General features: G+C 31.6%; 1 protein-coding gene across 1 annotated transcript; it reads left to right on the top strand.

The window, feature by feature from the left end:
- The first annotated feature begins 928 nt into the window (after nucleotides 1-928).
- Nucleotides 929-9,014, top strand: LOC145567999 (protein NRT1/ PTR FAMILY 6.3-like). Its single transcript, XM_081627442.1, has 5 exons — nucleotides 929-1,189; nucleotides 1,750-1,927; nucleotides 2,339-2,378; nucleotides 3,297-3,862; nucleotides 7,941-9,014. Exons 1-5 carry the CDS (start codon nucleotides 1,039-1,041, stop codon nucleotides 8,812-8,814), a joined length of 1,809 nt encoding a protein of 602 aa, XP_081483568.1. The 5' UTR covers nucleotides 929-1,038; the 3' UTR covers nucleotides 8,815-9,014.
- Nucleotides 9,015-16,306: the final 7,292 nt, after the last annotated feature.

Genomic DNA, 16,306 nt, shown 5'->3' with positions numbered 1-16,306 from the left:
TCAACATAGTAAAAGCGGTCGTAAAAAATCTGCAACCGTCAAACGGTCATAATATTGTTTTTTGCAACCAAGAGAATAACGACCACCACGTTACGACCGTTGACGGTCGCAATTATTTTTAGCGACTGTTTTTGCTATTTTCAACGACCGTTTGAGGCGGTCGCAATTTGGCCAAATTTTAGTAGTGAATCATCATCTACTACCACTTGTTAAATTAAATAACAACTAAAGTGTACCTATGCTAACGCACGGTATATATGTAGCATGTATATATTTAGAAAAAAAAAACAATAGGAGATCTGAAAGTTTTAAATAAAAAATGGAGAAGTGGAAGTTATTCAATTGAAGGTCATGGTAAATGGAAAAAAAAAACAAAAAACAATTAGTTGTTGGTGTAGCTAGTGGTGATAGGGAAAATTGCGTGTTCGATCCTCCGCAACAACAATTTGAAGGGGATTAAAATCTAACCACTCACAATTGATCCTCGAATCTAAATTAGCCCAAAGGGTGAATCGTTTGGAACACCAAAAAAAATAGCAAAAGCAAAAAAAAAAAAAAAATACTAAAATGCACAAGGTTTAAGAATTAGGCTTTTAAAGGGGTGTGGTCATCTTAACGGTGTGGTTAAGTATAAATAAATGACGGTACAATTGTATAATTGTAAAAGATTTTAAACTATGTCAAAAAAAAAAAAAATGTAGTGATGCAATTGACAGGTGTCAGTCGATGTTGGCATGGATGGTCAGGTGTCAGTTAATCAAACAAGGAAAACAAGGTTTTGAATTAACAATCTGATAATCAAGTGCTTTGAAAAATAAAAAAAAAAAAATGAAAAATGATCTAACGGTTATGCAAAGAGAGACGTGGACGGGAAGCGGGCAACACAGCAGTCGAAGCCTTGTATAAATAAGGGCGTTTCTGGTGGCACTCTTTCATAATTCAAACATCAAAGATTCATACTCTTCTCTTGTTCTTCTCTTTTCTCTCTCCTCCGAAAACAGGGGAACTAACTGATTATAACATAGAAGAAGCTAAGAAATGGCTTTGCCTGGTATAGCTAGTAAAAAAACGGGTTCAAATATGGATATGGAAATGGGTAAAGATATTGTTTCTGACGCCTGGGATTACAAGGGTCACCCTGCTGACAGATCCAAGACTGGTGGCTGGAAGAGTGCTGCCATGATATTAGGTCTTTTTCCTTCTTCATTCTAACCTGCACTCTGCTACTACTTTCATTTCATTTTTCTTTTTCTTTTTCTTTTTCTTTTTAATATTATATTGGACCTACTATTATATGATCGGAGTTCATGTGTTTATTTCGTCCTAATAAATAATAATACATGCGGCATGCCCGTTACATGTTATGTTACTCCAACTCTTCTGTTTGTGTGGTGTGGTGACTGGTGAGGCCGTCGTCTCATACTACCAGAATATTCATTCGTATGGGTGCAACGTTAACTCAAGTGGAAATTTAATGGTACGGTTTTAGTTGCAGAAACCAAATTACGGAGTACTTTATTGGATAAAATGGAGGAAGTCGGGTTGTTTTTATTTGTAAGTTAGCACATGTTCTGGTATAGTATGACAAGAACCATCATATCGACTATGTGATCCTACATACGAGTTACTATATAACTGTAGAACTTGAATCATAGAGTCAAAGATGTAGATTCTCACAAAAAAAAAAAAAAAAAAAAAAAAAAAAAAAAAAAAACAGAAATTCTAATGAAAAATGTGTTACTGATTCAGGAGGAGAAGCATGTGAAAGGTTGACGACACTTGGGATAGCGGTTAATTTGGTGACATATTTGACGGGGGTGATGCATTTGGGCAATGCTGCATCTGCTAACACTGTCACTAATTTTATGGGCACTTCTTTCATGCTCTGCCTCCTTGGCGGTTTTATTGCTGACACTTTTCTTGGACGGTTAGTTTTTTTTTCTTTTTTACTTCTTCTGTGTTTTTTTTTTCCCTCCCACCTACCTCCCTCCCTTTTCTTTCTCTTTCATTTTACAAAAAGTACCTTTTTTTTTTGGTAAATTTATAAAAAAAAAAAAAAAAAAAAAAAAAAATTTATTCAACCTTGAACCATTATTATACTCCGTAGTATTCATGGATTTTTTTTCTCAATAATAAAATACATGGGACAACCAACAAGTTTATTTTTGCTTCTTGCTGTTAAGTTTTCAGCCTATCAACAATTTTATTTTCTACTTGTATTTAGTAACATAAACAAAAATGACATGTGATTTTATTGAATATGAATATGATTGAATGTTGTAGCTTGTATTTAGTCCATTTAATGTTGTGACTTATTTTCCCTTATTGTTTTGGACAGGTATCTAACCATTGCTATCTTCGCCACAGTTCAAGCATTGGTAAGTGCTTTGATTCAACCTAAATAGTTAAATTTCATCACAATTTAATTATTTAGGATATGTATGTAAACAACGATGCAAGTAATACAACCTTAGCAGATATGTTAACTAGCACAAATCATATACTTGTAAGCAGATAACTTATAAGCAAAAATTGATATTTTAATAATTATAAAAAGTGATAGTAGATCTTAGATCTTGGTTTATTACTGTATTATTATATGAAACAGAATTCAACCCCCACATTCCTACTGTATTGGAATATATTAAGTGTATTCTTAACAACTTTAATTTTAAACAAAGGATTATAGGATACATGAACATATCATAAGACCCCCCACGACCACTATAATATAAATTAAAGTTTTCATGAGTGGAAGAAATTATGCGGAAGTGCGCAAATGCATCACTATTATTGCTAAATGTTAGGGATAGTTAGCTACAAAGAAACAGCGAAATTTGCGCGATTTCATTGTTTTTCACTTTCAAAGATGTCAAACAAGAAAAAATGACAATTATTGGAGTATTAATGAGTAATTTAAGAACAAGTTCTATTATTCTTTTGGCTTAGACAAGGAACTAAGGCCCACATTCCCACTCTATTGGAATTAATATTTAATATCTAACTATTAGAGTTAATTATAAAATAATTGATGTAGACAATGAGCAATTGATATACTAGGTACGAAGTATTATCAACTATGAAACTTTTTTTACAAGCAATTATTGGATGCATGCTCATAAGATTCCCATCGAAATAGCATCTCTCTATAATTTAAATTTTTTGACTATTAGTAAAGTTTGTAATAAAGGAACGTTTCGAAGAATATGTGTCCAAAGTTTGTGCATGATCCATTAACCTTAATTTAAAAGTAAAAATAGATATACTGATGGTGCTTTATGATTATTTGTTACTAGGGTGTGACAGTGTTGACCATATCAACCATAATCCCAAGCCTCCGTCCACCGGCTTGCAAAGAGGGTTCGGACACATGCACTCCGGCCTCAGACATGCAACTAGGGGTGCTCTACCTAGCACTATACCTTACGGCGCTAGGGACGGGTGGTGTGAAGGCAAGTGTCTCAGGATTTGGGACGGACCAATTTGATGAGACGAACAAGGGGGAAAAGACACAAATGATAAAGTTCTTTAATTGGTTCTTTTTCTTCATAAGTTTAGGGTCACTAGCAGCAGTGACAGTATTGGTGTACATCCAAGACAACATGGGAAGACAGTGGGGGTATGGTATATGTGCATGCTGTATTATGCTGGCTCTAGTTGTGTTTCTATGCGGTACAAGACGGTACCGTTTTAAGAAACTTGTGGGCAGTCCCTTGACTCAAATTGCTGCTGTTTTTGTCGCTGCTTGGAGGAAGAGGCATATGGAGTTACCTTCTGATTCATCCCTTCTTTTCAATATCGATGATTTGGCTGATGGTGGCAAACATAAGAAGCAAAAATTGCCTCACAGCAAACAATTCAGGTCACTACTTTCATTTTTTGTCTATCCGTTTTTATTTCTTTCCTTTTCGGTAACATGCATTTATAGATCGTTCCATGCAGAATCATGTTTAAATTGTTTATTTTGGCCGGCTCTTAGATGTATCATGTATGATATAAGATAAGACAACTCGACTAGTTTATTGTAATATGAAATTAACTAAAAAGTACACATAATTAACGGACGACCACTGCTCTTTTAATTTGTATCACTTTATCTATTAAGTAATATTAAAGGCAATCTAAAAAACTTAGTGTGAAAAGTAAAATAATATGTCAATCCTAAGCTAGCTAGGGCTTTATAAGAATACGATAATTCATTTTACAATACCTAACCAAGTTTAATATGATAATTTATGCTTAATACAAGTTAAATGAAGGATGTATTGTGTTAGGTTTATAAAAATATCAATCAACTAGCATAAGAAATAGGTAAGAGGCACACCACAAAAAAAGAAAGCTTAAAAATGAAGTAGTTGCATGTTATTCGGTGCCCTGAAGATTAGACAAAGGGAGACGTAACATGGTATGTTGATCAAACTATATATGATGAGATCCACACCACACAACAGTTTGCACGCACATGTGACATGCCTTACAAACTCTTTTTCTTTTGCCTCACAATTAACCACAAATTTAATGATTAATATCTCAAAATATCAATACCTAAAATTTATATAAAATGAATTAAATAAATTATACATTAAGGCTATTCAAATTAGTCACCTTATTCCAGTCAAAAAAATATCTATATTACCACATGACTATATTTTATTGTAAAAATCACAAAAAAATAGACAAAATATAATTTGTCAATAGTGTCAAAACTTGTTAACTACTTGCATCGTGTGTACCAAGTTAAAAGTTTTGTCAAATCAAGATTTTTCTAATTATTTTCCATGATTTGACACATAAATATTGCAGTGGAATCGTACAAGCCTAGTTATTCCTACTAATTTATTGGCCACATAAATATAATTATAATCAAGGTCGTGTGTGAACATTAATTAAATTTTTTAAGTATACTAGACTAATAATAGTCATTATTGGCTATATTTAACAAGGATAAGATAAACATTAAAAGTGGCTAATGTGGTATATGTATGCCTACTTTCTTTTACTTAACAGATTTTTCTTCCTTCTAAACAACTTTAATAATAATGTGTAAAATTAAGCAACTCCTTTGTAGCAAAGACAAATCTTGAATTAGCAAAATCTATTTTCGGTATATAATTAATCAATTATGATAAATTTGATTTGGAGGATGAGCAAAGTATTTAGTCGATAAAGTTCTTTGTATATGAAAATGTGTTAGTTGATTATTTGAACAACATACGTGTAGATGATCTAGATGGGGCCATGTTGATTTAGAAAATTGGCTTTAATTTTGACATCCAAAACGATTAATCAATAACACCAGACAAGTTTGGCCCTAGTCGTCCATGATTATTGCGTAACCTATATTTCATTGGCCAGCCAGCTTATTATTACTATTCACACATTATTGTGCCCTCATTGATTGCTCTACTATACTGCTCTTTTACTTATTTGCTTGGCTGCCCGATGAACCCGGTTTACTGTTTTAGAATTGGAGGTCACCATCCTCCTATTTACCGAGCACATATTCCATACATACTCGCCCCGTTTTTAAATACTTGTTCCACTTTTTATTTTCGGCCGTTTTTAAATACCTTGCTCTATTTTCTTATTTGGAAAGTTTTTACAATATTTAATTCATTTATCTCAACTAGTGGACCCAACATAAATCATATGTTATCAATTTTATATACTTTCTCCTCCAATTCTCTCCACTACTTTTGCTTTTTTACAATTTTTATCCTTCCTCCTACCACACTACCTCCATATTTTATTATTTTCTTTAATTTCTCCTAAAACTTCGCACATGAGAAATGAAGCAAGTTTTTAAAAATAGAGGGAGTATATGATTAACTCACTCACAATCATATACGTGTACGTTAACGTTTATTATGGAGTTAAGAAACAAAAAATCATCTTAGAGATAATAATGTGACACTAGAACTTTTTACAAGGGTTTCTGCTAAATTATTTATGAGGGAATAGCTTGAATTGTATTGATGATCTTGGCTAATATTTAGCCTAGAAAAGATAACCTACACAATATAAACTCTATCATATAAACTTCCATAAATCTATCTTAGAATATCACTAAGATCTATATGGAAAATATATCACAATAATATATTTTCCTATATTCCTAATACCCTCCCGCAATCGTAATGGCAGTAACACGAACGTTGCGATTGGAAATTCTTCAATTTGTTGAAGTCGATCGAGTTGCAATACTCTATTGATGTCGCCTTCAATTTATTTTATTTTTTTTAAAAACAAAATATTTTGCAGTCATGGCCCTTTGCTGGTGTCCTTGGTCTTTTGTCACGGCCCAATCTTCTCTGCCACGGCCCTTTGCCGGTGTCCATGATTTGATTTTTTTTTTAAAGAAAAAAAAATAAACTTTTAAAAAAAACCTAGATTGATACCACATTGGCACCTATCTTCATATATGAGGATCTAATCAACCTACACATGATCCACTAATCAAGCTACTCATGATATAAAAACATCAAATCATTAAACTCAAACTCTTCACACAGCGGAAATAATTAGGAAATAAATTTGTAATTTTTGCTAAGATTCATCATATCCCACCGGTGGGTTTAATTACTAACCCACCGGCAGGGGGAAGATTTTTATGAACAACCCCAAGATCTAACCTCCTTTTGATACCATGCTAAATTATTTATGAGGGAATAGTTTGAATTGTATTGATGATCTTGGCTAATATTTATAGCCTAGAAAAGATAACCTACACAATATAAACTCTATCATATAAACTTCCGTAAATCTATCTTAGAATATCACTAAGATATATTATTATCCTAAATATAATATCATAAGATCTATATGGAAAACATATCACAATAATATATTTTTCTATATTGCTAACAGTTTATTTCATAAAAAAGAAAAGAGAAATTCCCTCGTCCCTATAACCATATATATGCTCGCACCTTGCATAAAAAATTAAAAACACAAAGAATCAGCAGTTTTTCATGCTAGACAAAAATAAACACAAACAAGGTTGGATGAATGGAGTTTTTGGAATCTTAGGAGTAAATACACATGCTACACTTCAATTGTGGAATAATATTAATAATAATTGTCAAAATATATATCTATATTGGAAAATTTGTTAGAAACAACCTTTTAAAGTGTTCACTTTATTTAAAACAACCTTTTAAATATTTTTTTACAAATTCAGACCACATTATAATTTTTATTTATCAAAGACAACCTAATGCTAGTTTTCGGCGTTGACTCTATTTTCCGATGTTGACAACGAGTGTATGAGACATGTGACCTCATATAGTGCTAATTACACCCCTTTCCCTCCAATTCACTCGTACTAAATCCCCTCCTCTCTCAAAGTAATTTGTCACTTTGAAGGGTTTTAATAGGAGTTAATTGGAGGGGAAAGGGGTATAATTAGCAATATATGAAGTCACGTGCCTCACACACTCGTGATCAACATCGGAAAAATAGAGTCAACGCCGAAAACTAGCATTAGGTTGTCTTTGGTAAAAAAATTTTATAATGTGGTCTGAAGTTGCAAAAAAAAATTTAAAAGATTGTTTTTAATAAAATAGACACTTTAAAAGGTTGTTTTTGACAAATTTTCCATCTATATTTAAAAAATTTAAACAAAAATCTAGATTATCCGATCCTCTGATACGGACAAGGCCTTGATATTTCATCTCTTTTGGATGAGCATTTTAAGCGGGGCCCTGCCATAATGAATTGAAGAGGATAAGGGTCAGCCCTCCATTATACAGTTAACGTATAAGGGTCAAAAATAAGAATTCACATGCACTTGGTAAATTTTGATGAGACCATAAGTTCTGCAATGCATGTTATAATATACTACTTGTAAAAATTTGGTCGTAGTTGATAGAATTAATATTATATATTCTCCATTAGTGGTAGTAAAACTAAAAATGGTCGTATTGTATTGTATTATATAGGTTTTTGGACAAGGCAGCAATCAAAGATAATAATATGCCAGCAGTTGTTACAAAGGTGAACAAATGGTACTTGCCGACTTCAACTGATGTAGAGGAAGTGAAATTGGTGCTAAAGATGCTGCCCATTTGGGCAACCACCATTATCTTCTGGACCATTTATGCTCAAATGAGTACTTTCTCCGTCTCACAAGCCACCACCATGGACCGTCACATTGGTAAATCATTCGAAATCCCGGCTGCTTCCCTAACCGTTTTCTTTGTGGGTAGCATCCTCCTCACCGTCCCAATATACGACCGTGTGGTTGTACCAATATCCTCTAGAGTCCTTCATAACCCTCAAGGTCTTACTCCACTCCAGAGGATTGGAGTTGGCCTGGTCTTCTCTATTATTTCCATGATATGCGCGGCTCTTGTCGAAATCCGACGTTTGAAAACTGCACAAGACCACAGGTTGGTAAACAAGCCATACCAAGTGGTCCCATTGAGCGTCTTCTGGCTTGTACCGCAGTTCTTTTTCGTGGGTGCCGGTGAAGCTTTCACCTACATTGGCCAACTTGACTTCTTCTTAAGGGAGTGCCCTAAGGGAATGAAGACTATGAGTACAGGCCTGTTTTTGACAACACTTTCACTAGGGTTTTTTGTTAGCTCGGCACTTGTTACCTTGGTGCACAGCATCACCGGTAACAAGCACCCATGGATAGCCGATAACTTAAACCAAGGAAGGCTTGACTATTTCTACTGGTTGCTCGTAGGTCTGAGCGTGGTCAATTTGTTTGTGTATTTGGTATTCGCCAAGTGGTACGTGTACAAGGAGACTTGGCTAGCTGAGGAGGGGTACAAAATTGAACAAGAAGACGGTCCAACTTGTCATTAACAAAATAAATGACATCTTAATCCTCATTAGTAGCTAATGTGATGCCTAAAAGGGATGTCAAAAGTTATTTGCAGCACATATTTTTTGCACGCTTTTTAATTTATTATTTTGGGGTAAGATTTTTAGAGGTGTACGCTTGCTTCTTGTAATATAAGAAAACAGAAAAATCATACTTGAACTACCAACTTTGCTTTTGTAAAGGGAAACTTTTACTTTGTAGAATAGGTGGCCATGCAACAACAACCATAAAAAAGGCGCACCAAAAAGTAATGGTAGATAATATATGCTCCTGAAAGGTGAGATGGTATGTAATGTAACAATTAAGTTTGTAAGTAAAGCTTTTTTGTTGCAAATAAGCAGTGAAGTTGATACTCCGTATGATCTATCTGCCGGAAGTCTCTATTTCATAGACTTTGTACTTTTGGGGAAAATGACATTTCACAAGTGCAATGCAAATTTGAGGCCCTTATTGCCCATGTCACATTCTTGTGATGATAATAAAATTAATTATCAACCATTGTGCATTTATACTCCCTCTTATGTAATTTAATCTTTTTGTTCATACTACTGTATCTGTATGTATGTTTTTCAACTGCAAGGCTAGCCGACTTTAATTTGGTGCGAGATATATCATTCCCACGTATACAAATATTAAAAAAATATATCTAACAAGTATATCTCTTGGTGAATTAATTATCGTGGTATTATATATGAGTATGATATTATTGTTTTGAACATGAATTATTTATTGATCATTATTGGATAATTAACGTAATAAACAACTTAATATAATCTTATTGCATATTTTTTAAGTGAATAGCATAATTTTTTTAAGGACTTTATGTCTTCAGACACGCAATCTCATATAGTGGTCAAGCGGTGTCAGATTGGCAAAATCCACGCATATTACATTATTACAAACAATATCTCACGACTAAATTCATACTAATGATATACAATTATTAAAAATGTACAAAGTATCATATATCTCCTGGTGTAGTAGTTATTATGATATAATTGTATGATATAATAGCATACGAGTATGATATTATTGTATGAATTCTTATTAATTTTTATGATATGATTATTCATAATTTTATGTTATTTTAGTGATTATATTAGGTTTAATATTGTTTCAAAAAAAAATTATTAGGTTCAATACTCTTCGTAACACCACAAATTAAATTAATATTCGGGAAAATTTGTAAACAACTACCTTTTATGTTACCATCTTTGCGAATAACTACCTTTTACTTTAAAGTTTGCGAACAACTACCTTATATTGAGTTTTTGTTTTGGTACCACTACCATTTGACGGATTCCGTCAAAATTTCCGTTAGTGGGGCCCACATTCAACGATTTCAACTAAAACTAACTCTAATTGCATAGGTTTTAATGGGGCCTAATCTATGCAATTAGAGTTAGTTTTAGTTGAAATCGTTGAATGTGGGCCCCACTAACGGAAATTTTGACGGAATCCGTCAAATGGTAGTGGTACCAAAACAAAAACTCAATATAAGCTAGTTGTTCGCAAACTTTAAAGTAAAAGGTAGTTGTTCGCAAAAATGGTAACTTAAAAGTTAGTTGTTGACAAAAAATTCTAATATTCGCATCATTTTATAAAAATATCAAGCTTTTGAGTTTGTTCTATTATCAAGCATTATCACTATCAAACGTACCAGAGAGTAAGGGATAGCTCAACTGCTCAAGTGGTTAGAGCTCCCCTCCTGTTTGCAGGTGATCCAGGGATCGATTCTCATCATTCGTTTTTGTGGCTCTCTAAACAACAACAACAACAACAAAAAAAAAAAAAAAAAAAAATATTATCAAACGTACCATAGATGACATGATCCAATTAAGTCCATCTCTAAGCTAGCTTAGGAATTAAATGTATGTAGCCGGCTAAAATAGGTGAGATCATGCAAAGAAGACAAATTATTGGTATTACCATAATTTGGTAAGCTGCCGAAAAAGTCGAATTCTGATCCAATGTTTGTTGCTAGTAAAGGCATCGCAAATCCAAAAAGCTACGAGTAGTTCGGAATGTAATTAATAAAATTAATGCCATAACAATAGCAGCAGCATGCTGGCCATAAACAGTAAAAATGAATCACCACAATTTTAAGTTGGTCACACAACACCCAGCTATTACTTTAATATTGGTCCAATATGGCTCGCTCTCCGAAATCGTGATATACTTAATTACTTGAAAAAAATATATCAATTATTAATTATATAATCATTAAAATATTATGATAGTCATATTTCAAATAATTATTGTAAAATTTTCAAATCACATCAGTACAACTAACATTATCATCTTGCATTTTAACACTTCATACTATACACTACTCTGTTAATATAATTTGCTAGAACATCTACGAAAATCAACCAACCCCACAAATCAATTAACCCAATACGACATTCAAATTTGCTTTATATAGTACCAACTAATTATTTACTCTCTCTGACCCTTATTGATAATCCCTTATGGCTAATTTTTAGCCTCAAATAATAGTCTCCTTTGCTTTTTTCAAGTACAAAGTATGTTCTTTTACTTAAATAACATGTTCTCCTCATGTTCAATTCGTTTATTACTTTATGTTGTTTGGTTAAGCTTGTATGTGTTTTAGTGTATACATAATTTGAATTTATCTCTTATATTTTTGTATGATTACGGTCAAACTTAGGATACTTAAAAAAAAAAATTTAAAAAAAAAATGAAGACACCCCTTAGATGGAAGCTAAGTATTGGAACTTGCCGAACAAGTGAACAACTAGAAGGTAAGAGCAGTGGAATTAACAAAGATGCGGCATTTGCTGGATTTTGGCATTTACTTGATAGTTATCTATTCTCGACCAATTAGTTCTATCATATCATATCATGCATGTTCTTCCAACCAATGATATGCTAATTTATTTTATATTTTAGTTTTTATAGTGGAATTGACTTGTCCTTGTTTCTACGTCCTCTTTAATTTAATTTATAAACAACCAATTATGTATTTGTTCATACAATACTCGGTAATTTTTTGCTTAATCACTATGGTCTCATTATAATCCCAAGTTTGCAACATAACCAATTGCAATACGGTGTAGCTATTTCAAAACATGTATTGCTTCATTATTACGTAAATGACCACAGAGTTAGGACAATTGTCAATATCTATATACTCCGTAAGATATATAGTTTTGACCATTGTAATAATTTGATTAATGTTGTCTAATACTAGATACTTCATATGACATATGAAGTATAGTTGTAAAAAAAAAATGGACATATGAAGTTAGACTTAGCAATTTAATCATATTATTTTTCTCATTTTCCTATTATAAATACTTTGTGGGCACATTTGAAGAATGGAACATGTACTGTTGATGTGGTTGGTCACTACTTGTTGTAGTTGTGGTTTTCCAAGCTAGGTTTAATTTCCTTTCCATGGATGGGTGTGAAAGGTGAGAGGTCTATATATATGTAAAGTCATTTCCAAGGAACTTATACTACCAAAATCAATGATACTGGGAGAGTGATTTGTTAGTTGTCACAGGCCAAAAGGGGGAACATGAAAATCATGTATTGTACTGTATGATTTGTATCTCTATTATTGTACTCCATTATAGTATTATACTACATCTTCATCAACTTCCTTCATCCCTAATTAAAAATTAATTTGTTATTTTGTACACGTTTTTTTTTTTTTAAATAGTAGGGTTTGGTAGTAATTATATAAGGATAAAAAATTAGTGGGTTTGATTGACTATTGTACGTATAATAAAAAGGATTGTGTAGTTTATTTTTGCTAAAGAAGATTGTGTATTTTTTTTAGTTGATTTAAAGTACATAAAAATAAAAGATAATTGAATTTGGTTGATTTAATAAAATTTACAAAAATGCAGATAAGGAATAAAATAAGACTTTTTCCTTATTGTTATGGATTTTAAATCAAATAAGTTTAATCCTTTCCGGCTTAGCTGTATGGTGTGACAAATCTATAATTAATACTAAAAAAAAAAATTATACACGTGTCAGCTTCTCTTAAATTTTTTCCTGCCCAAACTTTTTTTTTCTCTTCCAATTTTCTTTATTTATTTAATTTTTATTAATTTTGGAAAAGCTAAATATTGACTGCAAAATACTTTTATCTTAAGTTATATATAGCTAATCTCAAGGAAAACACATATTAAACCTGTTTATATGTGATTACTCCGTCTAATTACAAATTCCATTGAATTTTTTTGTAAACATGAATATTTTTTTTTTCATTGTACGGAGTACTATTTTAATTTTTGTAGTTTGGTATTGATTAATACAAAGGTTTTACATTTAGTGATAATATGACTTGAAAATGCATGTATACAATTATAAATTCTTTTTATTATATCCGTGCATCGCACGGGAGCTAATCTAGTATCTTAATACTAAAACAGACACCGGGTGGGACACGTGTCACATCCTGGTGCTGTTTTTTCCCTCCAAAACTCCCCTTCCCTTTTTGACTTTTTTTTTTTGTTTATATTTGATTCTATAATAATATAATTCCAAATTTCTTCTTATTTGGTGTCCATAATTATTCTATATACATTTACCTTAATAATTATTTCAACTCCTTTTTAGCTATCTTTTAAATGAAGTATTATTAGATTTTGCCAAAAAAGTTATAATAAAGTGATTCATATAAAAGATTTTAAAGAAATTACTTTAAAATATCACTTAATTTTTTCAAATACCTCTAGCTAATATTTTATTTCAATTCAATATAACTATAACTATATATTCAAGTTAATTACAATTTTGTTTATGAAATTTTACTACTATACGTACATATTATCACAAATTGATTTATAAAATATAGTATAGCTATAAAATAAATGTTGTGTCTAACAAATTATTTTTTAGATATAAAGGTGATATATTATTTGTAATTTTGTGTATGTTTGTACTTTTGCTAATAACTTTTTTTGAGATTTTAGTTTGTTGTTTGATTGATTTTTGATGTTTATTAAAAATTCATTTATAAATAAGTATTCACTAATATGGCCACTAGACTTGATCAAGCCCCGCCTGAAAAATTCTCGAGTTCGAACAGACTAAAAAATTCAATTTTTTAGATGATTTGTTGCTTTGTCTAATAATATAGATTATGACATTATAATTTCTATATATTTGATTTGTATGCTTTATCAAATTTTATTTGTTGGATATAATTAATTTTCTTAAAAAAAATTAGACTTACCGTACATTGCACGGGCCTTAAAGTAGTTATAAATATATTGATAACCTATTCTACAATTTACAAGGATAATTAGTTAGAGTAAAACAATTTTTTTTAAAAAAGTATATAAAACAATGTATAGTTCCTAAAATTAATAATTTCTAATGCGAGTTTCAATAGTAGATTATTATACAATTCGTATAACATATACTAGTAATTACGAGTATTAAATATGTACTATGTAGTTATACAGAAAGATATACAGTATTAAAAATGTGCATTATAATGTACTTATAGTGTATTATTGATTGATAACTTGTCTGGAAGTTGACTTAAAAAACAAGAAGAGAAAAAAATACATGAATGAAGTGGAGACTTAAGTGAGAGTGGAGTTCCATCCATGTGGTAGAAAAGGATGCTTCACTAAACAAGAAAACGACGAGAAAACACTAACAACAGTAGAGTACGTGTTTGACAAAGTTAGAGGGAAGATTCACAAATAACAACCCGTTGATTATTTAGTCACTATCTTGAAGAATGTCTGATGTTTTTACATAAACTTTTCTTTTTGGTGGGAGTGGGGGTAGTACTACACTAGCTTTGTACAATACGTGGTGAGAGTTTTCATTTTGGGTTGGGGAAGTTACATATATTGCCATTTCCAACCAATGGTTACTAAGCTACTATTTTATTTTTTTATTTTTTTTTTATTGGCTCAGAAAAAGATCATTCATTGCGAATCAGCTATTGTTTCTAAGCTCCATCATCCTAGCTGTGTCACAAATCACAATAGTAATTACATTAATATAGCTATATTATATTTGTTTTAATAGATGATCATCATTTGCAACTAGTTCCTTGCTTTCAATCCTTCAACTTTAATTCATCACCAAGTATTGTCCATTGAGTTTGATGAATAATCGTGTTTTAATTTCGTTCACCGAGGTCTATGTATCCATCCATAATTAGACCTTCGATCGTTCTCCCCTAAATTTTGCCTAGGTTGCCCTTTCGAGTTTTCAACCTAATGGGGTTCTAAGAAGAAGCGCAACCTTGGCACTTTAACACATTGAATATTAGACATAAACTTTTACTTGAATAGCTGGAAACATCTGGTGAAGTGAAAGTCTAAAAGTACTATCACAGTTGCACACTTTACACCTTACGTATATGGTTGTATATATTAGATTATTTGAGCTGAACTTTTCATTAATTTTAGTTATATGTAATAAGAATTATTGTCATTAGAATTTCCTTTTCTTTTTTTTTTTTTTCCTTTTAAACTTATTAACTTTTAACATAGGATTTCATTCTATAAGATATTGTTGATGATAAAATGCGGAATAACTAGTCATAACTCACATGTGGATTATTGTCTTAACAAAGTGATAACCATGACGCAAGATCAAATATATATTGAGAGACTAAAGTAATACAGTACATCTATTAGTTCGATCTGGACGAAAAGTTTAATTGTAATCATTAGTTTCTTCATGATTATAATGTAGAAGTCCCTACACACCACACTTCTTCTCCAGGTATTGTGAAATCACAACCTCGTTGGAGATCAACTACCTTAGTGAGTGCAGTTGAGACTGTTCCAAATAAACACAGGTTGACTTTGTAACAATTAATAAGAAGCTAGCTAATATTCCAATTGTTGGAATGTATTACTCCTTTAATTTCTCTGAGTGAAGCACAAACACACAACAGGTTATAATCAGATATCAATCGAAGCACAGCCATACATAAAATTACAAGACATAATCATAAATGTCTCCATCTGTCAGGTGGCTCATGAATAAAATGCTATGCAAATTGGATTTCATTGACTTTTCTTTTTATTTTAATTTTATCATCATTATATTCATCAAATTAAGTGATCACAACTTGGTCATTAATATACTCGTATATCTTAGTGGGTGCTACTGTTTTATCGGCCCCTAAATTATACGAACTACTTCTTATTACCACAGAATTCTTGTGATTCTCTGAAACTTGGACAAACTTGTCTAGTCTACAAAGTGATGTCTTCTTTATAATAATTTCTTCCATTTTGACATACTTCTGCTCATGCTTAATGGGAAATGATTTTAACATACCAACAATCACCACTATTTTCTATTCTCTTCTCACACGAATATGTGCCAATATCAATCAAGTTAAGGTTGTGCCAAATCCGCTCATGGGGTTTATTTAACAAATACAAACATATTATTACAAACTTATCATTACATAAGTTAAACAAAAATATAAACTTAGCACAAATTTGTTAAAAC

This window comes from Chenopodium album, chromosome 11 (genome assembly GCF_948465745.1).
Source record: "Chenopodium album chromosome 11, dcCheAlbu1.1, whole genome shotgun sequence".
Lineage (NCBI taxonomy): Eukaryota > Viridiplantae > Streptophyta > Magnoliopsida > Caryophyllales > Amaranthaceae > Chenopodium > Chenopodium album.
The sequence above is the reverse complement of the archived record's forward strand: the minus strand, read 5'-3'. Positions and strand labels throughout refer to the sequence as shown.